The sequence below is a fragment of the Gymnoscopelus braueri genome (genome assembly GCF_963280865.1).
Source record: "Gymnoscopelus braueri genome assembly, chromosome: 12".
Lineage (NCBI taxonomy): Eukaryota > Metazoa > Chordata > Actinopteri > Myctophiformes > Myctophidae > Gymnoscopelus > Gymnoscopelus braueri.
The window spans coordinates 19,432,692-19,448,384 of record NC_137614.1 but is presented as its reverse complement, the minus strand read 5'-3'; the positions used below and the strand labels follow the sequence as shown (position 1 = coordinate 19,448,384).

The window sequence follows — 15,693 nt, the reverse complement described above, 5'->3', positions numbered from 1 at the left end:
GCCATTATTTACTGTGTTTTTCATTTGTCTAGATTAATCTAAATATATTAACATATCTATCCAGCACAGCAAAGCTTTTACTTAACCCATTAAGACCGGGAAAGCATCTGTCACTTTAGATTTTAACCACTTTAACCATTATCTTATACTTTGGCTATTAAAAAATAGCAGATCTACAAGCTCATAGCTTGTATATCTGCTATTTTTGGGGGGAAATCATGAAAATGTGTGCAAATCTTTGAATATATATTTTTTCAAGCAAACATTTGTAACTCAAATCTTTGCTTCTGGGGATTCTACAAATGTCTTCTAAATCTTAAAAAAAAAATATATATATTATGTTGCTATATATCAGTGGCTCTCAAACCTTTTCATGACAAGGACCCCCAAAATTATGTGTTTGGTCGCAGACCCCCATCTAAAAAATATTTGTTCCAGGGACCCCCAGAAGCAAAGATTTGAGTTAAAGATGTACATATAATTTATAACCAAAAATTTGCACACATTTTCAAGATTTTTCAAAGATGAGCTTGTATATCTGCTATTTTTGAATAGTCAAAGAAATGTAAAATGACACAGATGCGTTCCCGGATTGAATGAGTTAATAAACATTTTTGTTTAGTCCTGTTATTTGTAACCGGTGCACTGACATCAATCCTTCTCATGAGTCATAACTCATAACACATAGCTGAGATGTAGCTGCCACATTCATACTATGACCCTGCATTCACTCCTCTTCTCCCATCCCACTGCCACAAATCTCCCCACGGTGCCTCAAACATGCAAGTACATATACGTTAACCCCTGGGTCTGCCAGCGTGGCCTTCGTTGGTCTAAATAAAGCAGGGCCTAAAAGTGGGTGGTGGGCCACGGGTTCGGGTCAAAGAGAATGTGAAACCATAAACCCTGATGAGGCCTAGGAGCTAGCCTTGAGACCAGACCAGACACCACACCAAACTCTGTTTACTGGCGTGTCTTGCAGTCAGACTGACTGAACGTATGTTTAAAGAGGGAGATCAGAGTGTTAGTGTTTGGGTTTGTTTTGCTAATGTTCAGCTGGTGATGGGGTGGAGGAAGAGGGTTGTGTTGTGTGCTGTGAGAGAGGGGTGGGGCTGAAAGGTTTTGATGTCAAGTCTCCAGTGTGTGCCACCAGGGTTTAAATAAACAGAAAGACCAAAAAAGATTCACCCGACACGGCATCAACCACCTTTCACCTGTTGTTCCTAAACCACTCACTCTTCCTCCCTTATTTCTCCAGAACCCAGATTCCGTGGAGGGGTTGATCCAGAACATTCTGTCGGCCCTCTATCCGCCCTTTGAGGCCACCGCCCCTATAGTCCTCGGCCAGCTTTTCCAGGTCATCGAGGGTCGTTACCACGGTGACGCCCTCCGGTGCTTGTTGGACTTCCTGGTCCCAGCCAAGCACATTTTGGAGAGTGTGCAGCAAGCCGCATGCGTGAGTGGGTCGTCTTTGGGTTGTTGTAGACAAACACACATGGACAGATGTATATACATACTGTACATATTCACCTCACACACACACACACACACACACACACACACACACACACACACACACACACACACACACACATACACACACACACACACACACACACACACACACACACACACACACACACACACACACACACACACACACACACACACACACACACACACACACACACACACACACACACACACACCCTTAGATACATAGAATCTAAATGCTAAAGCATTTGCTGATTTATTTTATTTGGAGTGATCCAAATATGCATGTGCAGTAATTAAAAATATTTCTTATTAAATCATATCCTCTTTCCCTCATTTCAGGCACAGTTCTCTGATGTGGTCTTCCTCTGTGAAGGCTGGCCACTGTGTCTGCGAGACCAAATTGTCATCCACCTTGCTCCAATCAACTCCCTCCTGCTGCGCCCTGGTGACTTCTTCCTCCAGGTGGTGCCGTTCTGCAGTCAATCAACTCGTATCGTGGTCTGCAGCCTGCTAGAAGAGGAGGGGCTTAGGGTGAAAGTGGTTGAGGAAACCCCCATTGCAGAGACTTGCTATCCTTGCATATTCACTTCTGATTGGTTGGAGGAGATCAATCGCGGCCGCCATGGAACTCCTCTCAGCCAGTGCCTGCTCGCCACAGAGCAGGGTGTGATAAGGTTACCATGGGAATGGGTGGCTGTGCCTGAGTTTGTGGAGGTGCCGCAGCGTGCCGAGACTATTATGGCCTCGGCCCGTCCTTCATCTCCACCTCGACCTCTTCCTCTGTCTCGTCCTTCTTTCTCTCCTGCGGCGGCTGCTGCTCAGGATTCTCCGACAAATCCTTCAATTAATCTTTTATCTGCAAAGGAATCCTCATCTAATCGTCCTCCTACAACCATCCTGTGTTCTCTGCCAACAGCCAAGCGGGAGTCGGCAACAGAACGTAGTCCGCATCCCTGTGCATTCTCAGTGGAGACCAGGATATGTCCAGCAAAGCATGGCATCGCTGTGTCTTTCTGCCTAGTGGAAAATAGCACTGCTGCTTCGTCTAGACTGGTTAAAGTGAATGACACTGAGTCAAAACCGATTGGCTGGGTGTCTCCTAATACCTGGGACAGTCGCTGCCCTGGAACAGGTACAGCCAAAGGTAGCCAAAGTGTAGATTCAACTACAAGTATTAGGGAAAATACAAATAGATCTGCAGGCACAGATAATAGCGAAAGTACACTTGGAAGTGTAGATTCAAAGCAAGACACAAACCTACTCGGTTCAAATACAAATCATTCAACAGACAAGATTTGCAGACTAAACATTGAAGAAGGGGAGTACATTGATATACTACAGGCAGCTATGCTTTTTGGTGGAGCTCGTGCACTGGCGCAACAAGCACAACAGCAACAACAAAACCAAGCACAAATGTACCCACAGGCACCAACCCAAACACGGATACATCCACATGCACAAATGCAGTCACAAACGGTGACATGCACACAAGCACGGCCGCACTTGCTACAGCAAACTCCAACATATTCACAAACACAAATGCAGCCACCTACTAAAACACACACCCTCCCCCAATCAGCTATGTTATTTAAACATAATTTGCAAAGTGAAGCTGGACCCCCACCGGCCCTCGACCATTCCTATCAACACGATCCCCACCATCACCTGCATTCCCACTCTCCTGCCAGCCACAGAGAATGTGTCCGCACCGTACAGTGCTCAGAGGCACCTTGTACCCCATGTATGACAAGGAGACAGGGTGGGAAGGTCTCCCGAGCTCAGGAGCTTAGGTGCAGATACAGAGAATCCTATCAGGCTGCCATACAAAACCCTGTGGCCATTGAGAGGGAGAAAGAGTGGGGGAATACGCTATCCGTTTTGGACGAGGACGGGTATGATTTTAACTCATCGGGTGATGGGAGGCAGGTGCCACCAGAGAACGAGAGGAGAGGGTATCCATGGTATAATGCCCAGGGTGGGTGCTGCGATCCTGGGATTCAGAACCAGACAACTCCCCCTGCCTGTGGTGTTGTCTGTAATGAGTCAGGGGAGAGGAACTCTGCACCATGTTGGACACCTGGAGGTGAAAATCTTGCTGTTTGTATGGACTCAAATACATTGAGATGTGATGGAAAAACTGGCCTGACAGTTGAACCTCATCCCTGGCGTTTGGGTGAAAGGAAAACAGCACCATGTTGGGAATCCAGGGATGCTCACTCCTATAACAAACCTCCTGGTGTTGTGCATTATCAGGAAGTTGAGACAAAACATGAGACAAATGTAGGTTTTGGAGGAAATATTGACGCCACAACATCCCAAAGAGTTTTGTTGAGCTCAAATGCTCCCAAACGGATAGACATGAACTCTTTTAAGCCTTGTATATTACCACCGAGTGCAAGCAGCCTTTCAGGGACAAATGCAAACATTGTTAAGCCTCATACAATATTGCCAAACAGATTGAACCCTACAGGGATGAATTCAAGCATTTGTAAAGTATTGGAAAATAACAGTGATTCTGCAGAGGTTCATGTCAACATTGCTAGGCCTCGTGTGGTGTTACAGAACAGACGTGATTCCACAGAAGTGGACAAAAGATGTTCATCTCTGTCCACCACAGTTGTGGACACCTCAGAGAAGTGTGAGGTGGTCGTGGTACGAGGTCAAAATGTTCGAAAGATAGACAACACTGTCTCTAGTACAGAGGAGGTGCCCAGGCTACATGTGGTCAAATGTAAAAACACCACTGCCTTTGGGCTGGTGTCACCCAAGATCAACAGAAGGAAGATATTCAATAAAGGTATGGTTTTATGGAAGTTGTCGGTTTGTTGTATTGGTTTTATTTATTTATTTGTATTATTTCATTGTAGCCATTGTACACCTTTTTCTCAGTTTATCCTCCTATTCAATACTCTGGCTGAGGCCATATGCTATTGGATTCTGTTGGGTTCTATTCTAGTCTGCTCTGCTCTGCTCTGTTCATCTTTGTGTTGCTCCTTCAGTTTGTCTACCTCAAAGAAGTCAGCATTAATGGATCTTATCAATTGTGCCATCACATCCTACACTATATCCTGTTTCTCATGAAGGCAACCAGCCAGTAAAAGCTGTCAGTGGAAATGTACAACAGACAGAGAACCGGGAACAAACCCATCCACCTCCAACAACAGAGAACCAGACAACACCCCAACCTGAACCAATTCTACCCAGACCAGACTACCTGCCACTGGGATGCCCAGATATCGGAACCCACCCCCTCTACCTGGGAATAGCATGTCTCACAGGTTGGCAAATTTGGTTTGTTAAATAAGAAAACGTACCGATAAAGTTGACATGTATTAACAATCATCAAAACAGCAAAAAAGGATGTCTGCACATCTTTTATATTTTAACCGTGACCAAGCAGCTAATATAAGCGACACCATCAGTAGTAACAACTTATAAGGTGGTTGTGATAAGCATTAATAATCAGTTAATAAGTCCCTTATAAGTCCTTATAAAAATGCTTGTGTGTTAATAAGACTATATAAGTGTTAATAATAGCATTGTAAACATGTACAGTATTGTCAGATTCTAAGACAAATAAGCGTTTATAAGAAACTTCAAGAAACTTCAAGAAACGTCAAGAGTTAATAGACTGCTTAAGAACATTAATAAAATCTTTTTTCTTAAAGTTGTTAATAATAGCATTACAAATACATGTATTCAGTCTCACTAACTTACCTAGTATTGTACACTGAGAAATGCATAGCTAACTGTTCATTTGTGCATAATGATGGTTTTATTAACCTTAAAATGGCTTGTTCCCACTTTAGACCAGCTAGATGCAAAGGGCATAGTTACCGTAACTGTTAATAAGTACCTAATAAAGGATGCTATTATAAACAACTTTAAGAAACTCATATGGCTTTTGTTAATGTTCTTACGTACATTATAGTCTTATTAACACAATAAGCATCTTATAAGGACTTATAAGGGCCTTATTAACTGTCAATTAATGCTTATTGCAAGCACCTTATCATAAGTTGTTACCACTAAATTGACAAAATGTCCTACGTGGCAGTTATTACCTCAAGAGAAAGGAACAATGTGACATTTCCCCCTCTCTCCCTCCATCCCTTGGAGGTACAGTTGGTCAAAGAGGAATGCGGGTGATGTCTATGGAGGACTCCAAATACAATCTAGATATTCTCTTGAGATTTGTCTCCTGTAATCTAACTTTTTCTCCCCCTCTCCATCACCTTTAGGAGGCAGAGACAGAACAGGAAGGGCAGTAGTTGAGGCCTATGGAGACCACCTGGGATGGAGGTCATTTGTAACTAACCAGGAACTCAGCCAAACACTGCTGTACTTCCACTCTATCATTAGGTAAGTAGAAACATATTTTGGATGTTTTTAGTCTTGCCTTTTAACTTAAATTGCTTTATGGCTTTTAATCATTTATGCATTCAATTAATCAACGAATCACAGCAAAGTGCTTAGTCATTTGGTAATGTGAAACAAGCATGTGTTTGTGTCCGGGTAGCTAAGTTGGTAGAGCACTCACTTTTGGACCACAAGGTTCTGGGTTTGATCCCTGGCCCCGCCAAATCAGCATATGAGTATCATGGCTTGGGTAACTAAGTTGTGCGGTAAGTACTGGGAGCTGATGGTAGGTGTTGCACCCCACCTCAGCTTTCCATCTCCCAGGGGTCTAGCACATGAAAAAGGGGATAGACACCGTCGTTCTCGGCCAATACCGACAATAAGCCACTCGTACCTACTTACTTATGGGAAAAAGCAAGCAATTGTTTTCCTTTACAATATGATTGTAGTTGTCTACTGTATGGATACAAATGTATTGTGAACTGTTTTATTGTGTGCTACAGATGTGTATTCTTTTATTTACTGTATCTGTATATGTAGGAGAGAAACCAGAGAGCTTGGAATGACAGTTGTAGTTGATGCAAGGAAGATCCCACCTCCACCATACTTCTTCAAAGCCTTGACCATGCTGCAGGTACCAAGGACACAAACCTCCTTTTATCAGCACTATTGCTGCAGTCCAGAGAGGAATTGTATTGTTGATTGATTGTTTATGCCTGGCTGACTTACCTGTTAAGTTCAAAGCATATGTTGTCTTGTCTTCATCAAGTGACTAAAACCTGTATAAACTGTCACATCAATTTGTTTCTCTATTGTATCATTGATGGTATGAGCTCCATTTACTTAATGAATTTCATCAGTGAATTATCAGGCTGTGTCTTTGTTCCAGGAGCAGACTCCGCAAGTGGTACACCATATGGTGGTGTTGGGAGAGAAGGACATCAGCCATCGACCGGACAGATGTCCGGGGATACAGGTCAGACTTGTGCTGTAGTTGCCATTTGTAAAAAGGACAGTGGGTTGCCCACTCTGAAAGTGTAAAACGTGACTGTTTCTGGTTAATATCTTTGTATTTGCTGTGTAGAAGGCACTACAATTCTGTATACTACTTTAGATTATTGTGTTACATTTTGCAATTATAGTTGAGTAATTAAGGCCACAATGTGTGACCATTTTACTAGTCAGCACGTGCTATTTCAGCATTTAGTCACAGCTGTAATTACCTGAATGGCAGTATAATTACTCTGAAGTTCAAACATATTGTGTAAAAGTGGTGTAAAGTTGCTGATGTTACTCTGTCATGTGTTGTGAAACAGACTGAAATAGTGACTTCAGTGAAGGCCTTGCACAAGATGGTGGAAGCAAACCAGCTGAGTTCGTGTTTGGATGGAACACTGTCCTACAGCCACCATGATTGGCTGGACCTGCACCAGGTGGGTTCCTCATTAACTGTGTAAAGTTTATTTTATTTTATTAAGGCTCCACAGATTCCTCCACAGTCCTCCGGCTTGGCTGAGCGCTCAAACAAACAGTGTTTTTAAGTGGTAAGCCGGCAGGGGAGGGCGATCTCTGTCTCTAGAGACTCTTATAGGCTGGTCGGGACACCTGCTCAGCAGGGAGCAGAACAGGAAGGAATAGCGTGTTCCTCTGCACACGTCAAAATCCTTCTTGTGAAACTTCTCACTCTCATGTGAAAAGTAGTGACTGGTGACTCCATGTGTATTGAATGAGACCATGGTTGTCCACACCCTCCCCAAGACCAACAAGTAGGGGTTGTCACTGTGACACGGACTAAACACATAGTGGGGGATTGGCAATGACTACATTGGGGAGAAAATTGAGAAAACAACAACAACAGTTTATGAATAAAACAATTATTATTATTATACATTTTTATGTAAATTTTCTTTGATTAATCCTTGCTTTAGAGGGTGAATTCGTCTGTGCATACCTATATTTAATGTGTGTAACTATTCTTTTCTTTAGAAGCTTCACCCCTTTGTGTCTGACCTGCATGAGGCAGCTGCCCTGCTACAGAAAGCCATCAGGAAGTTGGAGGAGACCCACAAGATTGACACTGTACCGGTACCAGTCTTTATAAATACATTTAAGCATTTTACACTGTGCAATATACTGTATGTACAATTTTGCAAATACCTTTGCATATCCAATACATATATGTTTGCTTGATAATAGATTCTGTACAGTAGTTGTTGGTGAGTGAAAACTTTAATACAAACTTTCGCTAGTGCTCAATGTTATGTTTACAACCAGCGTGTTTCTGTCTTTACCTTTGATAGAATGTACAGCAGTGCATAGTGGATCAGAGAACTCTGATGAGGGATGTTCTGCAGGACAGCCGATTGGTTGGCTTGCAAAGAGAAGGCGGGGCCAATCTGGCCAGGCTGAGGAGGGAGAGTGACATGAAATACCCCCACTGTGAGGACTTCAGGTAAACATTCCCACTGTGCATCACCCATTGTCAAGTATGGTGTTCACTCAAGGAATTAATCTCTGTACACAGTAAAATCCTCAGTTTAACTCTATCTGAGAGTGTACAAATGTAACCAAATGGACCCGTAAAGGTCCATTTGGTTAAATTATTGTACACTCTCAGTACACTTACAAATGGATACATTAACACTGATGATGTAACTGTGTATTGTTGCTGTATTTAGAACATAATCTCAACTGGACAGTGTACATGAACAAATATGATTAAAATAGTGCAATATAGCATTGGTTCCCAAACTTTATTCCTTGGAGCTAACTCCATGGACGCATTGTGAGCTTGTGAGCCTGTAGATTGGCTATTTTCACTGTCTTTGAAACCTTTTGAAAGAAATGTAAAAGAATAAATCTATTTCAATGCAGTTCAATTCAGCTTTATTGGCATGAGAAAACATACGTTTACATTGCCAAAGCAAGCGTCAAGCAATGACACTGTCTGTATGACAAGTTGGACTGATATCACATTGAGAAGATACATGTAGACAGTGGATGAAAGCAAGTCATGATTTTGTGCAACATGTGTAAAATTTTAGACTACCCCCCAGGGGGAACCGGACATCAGGTTGGGAAACACTTCAGTATACCATACAGTACCGTGCATTGTGATGATAGAATGATTCTCACTCACACTGAGAACAAACTGCTGAATATTGATCTTGAATCCAACCAAACTCATGGATTATTGAAAATGCTTTATCTCCTTACCTTGCAGCGATGCAGTGGACTCGGTGACCAGCCTGTACAATCATGTAGAGGAGCAGGCTCACTTCCTGGTGCAGAGGTCCAACGTGTTACAGGAACACCTGGAGTACCTGCTCCGCTTGAGAGAGATGGAGGGACACTTCACACAGGTACTGAAGGTTTTTACACAGTTGTCAAACAACATTCACACAATTAGCAAAAAGCTTTTACCTGAGCGCTTGTAATGAAATATCCAAATAAGACCAATGGAGCACTCATAAGAGTGCTCCATTGTCTTATCTGTGTAGTCTATTTGATGTGCATATGTCAAAAACGTGTTGCGTAAAAACATTGCAATTATTAAGGTTTTATTATCTAACTCCGAAATCCAGAAAAGTGTCTGCAGTTAATAAAATTGCAATTCGGAAAAAATCTAGTGAAGTTTAAATAAAGCACATCTTCCATCTGATTGCTGCAAGATCAAGGAGTGGTTTGATGCAGAGGGACAGCGCCACCTGCTGGAGGCTGCGGAAGTCGAGGACTCCAAATACAGAGTGGAACAGACACTGAACAGCTTCACTGCCTTCCTCATTGAAGCCAATGTGAGTCTCCTTTGTGCTACATTGTAGCTGTATATGAATCTGTGAGTCTCCTTTGTGTTACATTGTAGCTGTATATGAGTCTTTGTCCCTGTATGTCTGGTTACCTGTTTAAGTCTGCAATACGAACCCGGATCTCTTGCCGGGCACCAACAATTCTGCTGTTGAACTATAATAGAGAGCTTGTTTGGGAATGCGACATATTTCTTTTTCGAGCTTCATGCAGTACCTCAGTAGTGGTCCTACCTGACCACAGAAGACAAGGGAGACCATGTCCAACCAATGCAGTTGTGTTAGTTATATTGTGTCAGTATACTTTACCATACAGATTGGTTAAAATAAAAGTTATGGATTGCAGCTTTAAGAAAGATGGAAAGAGAAGTATAGTGTGAATGAAGGGCTTCCCGCTCAGCTCATGTAATCATACTTTATAAACTTAAATTTGTACTATGAGACAAACTATCCTTCCCCCATATTCATATTAGTCTAACTCAGTAGCCTCAACCAATCACTGAAAAAACATAGGTCTAACTCACAATATAACTGAACTAACATGCTAATCTCGCTCTCTCTCTCTTTCTCTCTGTCTCTGTCTATGTCTCTCACTCTCACTCTCTCTCACACACATTCTCTTCCTTCAGGACCGTAACCACCATGCCATGGCTTTGGTGTCAGAGGCAGAGAGGCTTCAGGCAGATGGATTGTCCTACCCAGAGACAGAGGTCTTCAGGACCTTGGTCCGCACTTTCAAGTCGGACCTGGGGAACTTCCTGTCCAGGGCGGAAGCCTGCTGCCGGGAGCTGCAGATTATGGTCAACGTGTGCGACTTCTGTGAGCAGGTTGGTGGGAGTCCTTGCCAGAGGGATCTCAAATGTTTTTCAGACTTGAATCCAAAATGAGTAAATGTAGTCTTTCACTGGAAAACAGTGTACATAACAAATGTACGGGTACGGTTCTAACCTATTAGATTTGTTACCATTTTGAGTGCCAACGTTCTACGCGGCACTTGCTGTATTTCATTGCTTGTTTTATTGTTCATGTTGTTTGTTACTCTTTCATTCGATTTTTTGTCAGAGTAACTGAAATATTTCAGATATGTAAGGTGACAAAAACGACTAAAAACATATTGCGCTGCCCATGGTTGCTGCTGTAATCTCTACCTCTGTATCTTCTATTAGGCTACAGCACTGGCTATGGAATGCAAAGAGTACCTGGACCAGAATCAACCCAACACCCACCCAGTACAACAAGATCCTAACACCACCACGCACCCACCTCATACCCATGTCACACAAGACCAACACCATGAGCATGACCATAATACAACCTCACACCATCAATTTAACACTCAAGCGTTGCAGTACCAGCAGCACGACCATGATCTTAATACCATCCCAGTACCAGAGGTGGGACCTACCACTCCTGACATCCCACTGACGGGTCATGACCCCACCCTGCTCCAGGCTTACGAACTCCGGTTCCTACATTTCAGCCCTGAGCAATTTCAGGAGGTCAAGGCCCAAGCCTGCTCCCTTCGGGGCTCCAGGGGGATGCGGGTCTGGAATGTTGCCTGGCTGAAGTGCCAGGAGGCCAGGCAGCAGCTTCAGGAGAGGATGCAGGATGTGAATGAGGCCTATCATCAACAGCACCAGACTGCTTGGTGTGATCGCCACAGTGCTGAGGGAGACCTTGACGGTCAGACTGTGTCACCTAGTGGCCAGAATATGGCACTGCAATCCACCCCTGGGCCAGGACACCCTCAGTGGGAGGGAATCATCACAGGGACAGTGGACATGAGGAAGAGAAGGCCAATCCTGGGGAACAGTAATACAAACTCCATAAGTGAAGCCTTCTGTGATGCTGCCAAACCTGAGAATATGCTACCTAGCTATGATGCTAGAACCAACGAGGGGTCTAGGGTCAGTCCAGACTCTCCCCACAGGTAAAATTATTATTATTTAATAATAATCAATAATATGATTCACAGAATCTCTGTCTGTGTGTCACACAGTCACAAACTTGGCGTTTGTGTCTCATATAACCCCAAGGTGTGCAAAGCCGAATGGCTTCGGATGGACAAACGGTTTCCGAGAACCGAAACATCACGAATATGTGTATCTGTCGGCCCGTGGGTCTGAGAAAGAGGAAGAAATTCTCAGTGGGTTTGGGAGATGGTTTGGGATGTATGAATCGGCTTCTCTGATTGGCCAACCCAAACTGTCAGCTTCACAGACTGACCAAATGGCACAACGTGCATCATTCCCGACATGCATGGCCCCAAGTAATGATAATAATAATAATAATGGTATATCACTATTAATACAATTCTATTCATATACCATGTATCCATAAAAGGTTCCAATAGCATTTTAATAAAGAAAATATAATAAAAACATAAAAAAGGCCTTTTGATACAAGTATGTTTTGAAAAGTGTTTTAAAATAAGACACAGGTCTAGAAATCCTGAAGTAGTCAATCATTATAATGGTTAGTGGTTCAAATAACAGCTTATAAATGCCATAAGTAATGCTGTTTATTATGTGCCAATTTCAGTGTAGCAGCCAGAAGATAAAGTTATATAACGTTTCAGGAAAATATTTTTTTGTGGCATATCATGCCACATTGGCTTTTAAAGCTGCTCGTTTACCATCTCTTCACAGGTCGCCCAGGAGAACAGAGAGAGAGCACAAGAAGAGGGAGGTTAACAACCGAGCGAGGCGTGAGAGAGATGCCGCTGCTCTCTCTCAGTCGCACACCGTCGGCTGCCAGTGGTTCCCATGGGGACGAGGTTTGGGCACTCGGTCGGTGAGCGAGGCCTCGTGTTCCACTGTCGTAGCGTCACCGACTGCCGGGTCTGGGTCAGCACCCACCCTGCCAGAGCCTCTGGCTCAAACGTCATCGCCCTGCTCCCATCGCGGTCAGCCGTCTTGTCGGATCCTCCAGGAGGCACAGAGGTTCCAGATCTCCCGCCATGGGAGCTTCTGCTCGGAGGAGTCCTTTGTGGGAGCACTGGAAGCTGCGGGAGGTAACGGTACTTCCTGCGGTAAAACCTCCAGCCTGCCCGTCGGCTCAGAGGAGAGTACCAGCAATGCCCTGTAAGTTTATGGTGTGTGTGTGTGTGTGTGTGTGTGTGTGTGTGTGTGTGTGTGTGTGTGTGTGTGTGTTTGTGTGTGTGTGTGTGTGTGTGTGTGTGTGTGTGTGTGTGTGTGTGTGTGTGTGTGTGTGTGTGTGTGTGTGTGTGTGTGTGTGTGTGTGTGTGTGTCTAACCTACTTCATTGATTGAAACCCTACTTTACATCTTTACCCATGTGAGACGGTGACTTTTTATGCATTCTTTTTCTTTATCTGTCTCTAAGCTTACATTGAAGTAACACAGGTACAGTCTTGCCAACAACAACCTGAACTGATATGGAATTATTCTATTCTATTCTATTCTATTCTATTCTATTCTATTCTATTCTATTCTATTCTATTCTTCTTCTTTTTTGTAACTCTTTATTTTCAGAAGTTTTATCAGACAGTACATAAAATCAAATAGTACAAAAAAGCAACAGAAAAAATAGCAGTAAAAAATTTAAAAAAACATAAAAAAAACAAAAACAAGAACAAATAAAAAGAGGTCATGGGACATTTGGTACCAGTAATAAGACTGAAACATGTTGACAGGATTTAAGACCAAATACAAAGTACAATATACCATAGGGAGGACAACCAACCATCATCAGAGATCTGGCACTCTATCTAAGTAGTCCAGCCATTTCCCCCATCTTTTTTCACCCAACTCCTTTTGGAGCCTCAAAGAGTAGGTCATCTGCTCTAAGAGATGCAATTGTCTCACAATACTGACAAATAGTCCAATAGTAGGGCAGTTTTTCTGCAACCAGTTCTTTGTAATAGCTTTTTTGCTTGCTGCAAGTAGGATCTTAAACAAATAAGAGTCATTCTGACTCAGTCCATCCGGGGTTTGTCCAAGATACAAAGATTCAAATGTAGTATCGATACTGAAACCCAGAATTGTTTAGATAAGTGTTGCTATCTCCTTCCAGAAAGGTTGAATTGCAGGACAAGACCAAAAGACATGTGCATGGTCAACCATAGTATCTCCACATTCCCTCCAGCAGTCCAGCTGGTTCCCAGTTTGTTTAGACTTCTGTTTGGGAGTGATAAAGAAGCGGATTTTGTTTTTCCAGCTAAAGTCTCTCCAGGTCAGGGAGTTAGTAGTCGTTGATTGTGTTTCCCATGAATCCGACCACACTTCATCACTTATGTCAATGTCAAGTTATTTTTCCCATCGTTGTTTCACATATATCGTAGAGTCCTTATTCAATGACACAATTCCATTGTATAGTTTACTTATAAGACCTCTATTACTCCCTGAGTTATAAGCATCAACAAATACAGTTATTATAGTTGGTGTTATTGGACCTTTTTATTTCTTTCCTGAAAATATTCTATTCTATTCTATTCTATTCTATTCTATTCTATTCTATTCTATTCTATTTCTGTTTTCTGTTATATATCTGCTGAGATTATGAGAGAAGCTCAGTATCTCTGTGTCGTGGCTGTTGATTTTTTAAATAAAATGTGTGTGTGTGTGTGTGTGTGTGTGTGTGTGTGTGTGTGTGTGTGTGTGTGTGTGTGTGTGTGTGTGTGTGTGTGTGTGTGTGTGTGTGTGTGTGTGTGTGTGTTGTTGTTGTTTTTTTCTTTTTTTTATTCCTATATCCCAAAACCATCTTATCACTGCATGCCAGAAAAGCAGCAAATGTATAAGTCAAGTGTTTCTCTTGCCTTAACAAACAGCGTTTCTGTCTGTGTTTTGTTCTCATGAAATGGTTCTGTACATACTTACAGGAGGCTACAGCGCGTGTTGGAGGAGTTGGTGTTCACAGAGAGGGAGTATGTCCGCTCCCTGGGCTACATTCTGACCCACTACCACCCCCTGCTTGACAGGCCAGACATTCCCCAGGACCTGAGGGGGAAGAGGGGTGTTATCTTTGGTAACCTGGAGAAGCTTTATGACTTCCACAGTCACTACTTCCTCCCAGAGCTGGAGGCCTGCCAGCGGGAGCCTGCTCTAGTTGCACGCTGCTTTCTCAGACATGTGAGTATAGAGGGATAGCGTTTAAAGGACCATACTGGTGTCCATTTACATTGGCCACATATTGTACATAATTACCATTTCCACTTAATTGCTTTCTTCATATGTTTACATTTTGCTTCTTAAGTGGACACATACACGGCGATATATTGTACATACACACAGGCATATAGATAGAAAGCCTTGTTGCAATAGTTTTGCGCTTATGCTTCGTTTGGCTCAACTGTGATATGTGAGAGTTGACAGTAGCCACATAGCCACATTGTCTGAATCTTTCTTTGAACTGGATTCTTTCTGCAGAGCGAAAGTTTTGGCCTGTATGCTCATTACAGTAAAAACAAGCCCCAATCAGATGCCCTGATCCTCCACCGACGGCACGACATCTTCAAGGTCAGCCTCTCCATTTGTCCCCTTTTCCTACTGTATGCGTTTCGTTTTCAACAAATGCCATGTAGTGAATGCATATGTATCACAATTCTAACCAGAAGTGCTAAGTTCATGCAATATTCATATACTGTACTCTATTACAGTAATTTTGACAGACCACATTGTTTTCTCTCCTAGAGAAAACAACAAGAGTTAGGAGATATGATGGACCTGTCATCCTACCTGTTGAGACCCATACAGAGGATCAGCAAGTACAGCCTGCTGCTCTTGGACATGTTAGCCCTGACCAGCTCACACAAGACACATGATATGGTCCACGATGGTACATGTGGCCCAAGTGTATGTGATGCAGGTGTGTGTGATTCTGAAATGATGAACCCTGAGAGGGAGAATGCTGAGATCCAGGCTGCTGCAGACCTGGTTCGGTTTCAGATGCGCCATGGCAACGATCTCCTCACCATGGACGCCATCCGGGACTGTGATGTAAGATAGCCTTCAAAGAGTAGACAGAATAGATCATTTAAATTCAAGAGATGAGTAAACAAATCAAGTTCTCTTCTC

The 15,693-nt window shown here is 42.9% G+C and overlaps 1 protein-coding gene across 2 annotated transcripts in view; it reads left to right on the top strand.

The window, feature by feature from the left end:
- Positions 1 to 15,693, top strand: part of LOC308096163 (pleckstrin homology domain-containing family G member 4B-like) — a 38,314-nt gene that overhangs the window by 12,105 nt on the left and 10,516 nt on the right. For both annotated transcript variants that reach the window (XR_013934112.1, XM_080443486.1), the window contains exons 2-18: positions 1,259 to 1,456; positions 1,837 to 4,294; positions 4,581 to 4,775; positions 5,739 to 5,859; positions 6,397 to 6,490; positions 6,746 to 6,832; positions 7,173 to 7,289; positions 7,843 to 7,941; positions 8,157 to 8,308; positions 9,080 to 9,218; positions 9,528 to 9,650; positions 10,289 to 10,486; positions 10,826 to 11,589; positions 12,308 to 12,742; positions 14,499 to 14,748; positions 15,046 to 15,135; positions 15,310 to 15,615. Coding sequence is in view for 1 of the 2 variants with exons in the window: in XM_080443486.1 (XP_080299612.1) it covers positions 1,259 to 1,456; positions 1,837 to 4,294; positions 4,581 to 4,775; positions 5,739 to 5,859; positions 6,397 to 6,490; positions 6,746 to 6,832; positions 7,173 to 7,289; positions 7,843 to 7,941; positions 8,157 to 8,308; positions 9,080 to 9,218; positions 9,528 to 9,650; positions 10,289 to 10,486; positions 10,826 to 11,589; positions 12,308 to 12,742; positions 14,499 to 14,748; positions 15,046 to 15,135; positions 15,310 to 15,615 (5,826 nt within the window). In the remaining variant the exon portion in view is untranslated. The remainder of the gene's footprint in view (positions 1 to 1,258; positions 1,457 to 1,836; positions 4,295 to 4,580; positions 4,776 to 5,738; positions 5,860 to 6,396; positions 6,491 to 6,745; positions 6,833 to 7,172; positions 7,290 to 7,842; positions 7,942 to 8,156; positions 8,309 to 9,079; positions 9,219 to 9,527; positions 9,651 to 10,288; positions 10,487 to 10,825; positions 11,590 to 12,307; positions 12,743 to 14,498; positions 14,749 to 15,045; positions 15,136 to 15,309; positions 15,616 to 15,693) is intronic.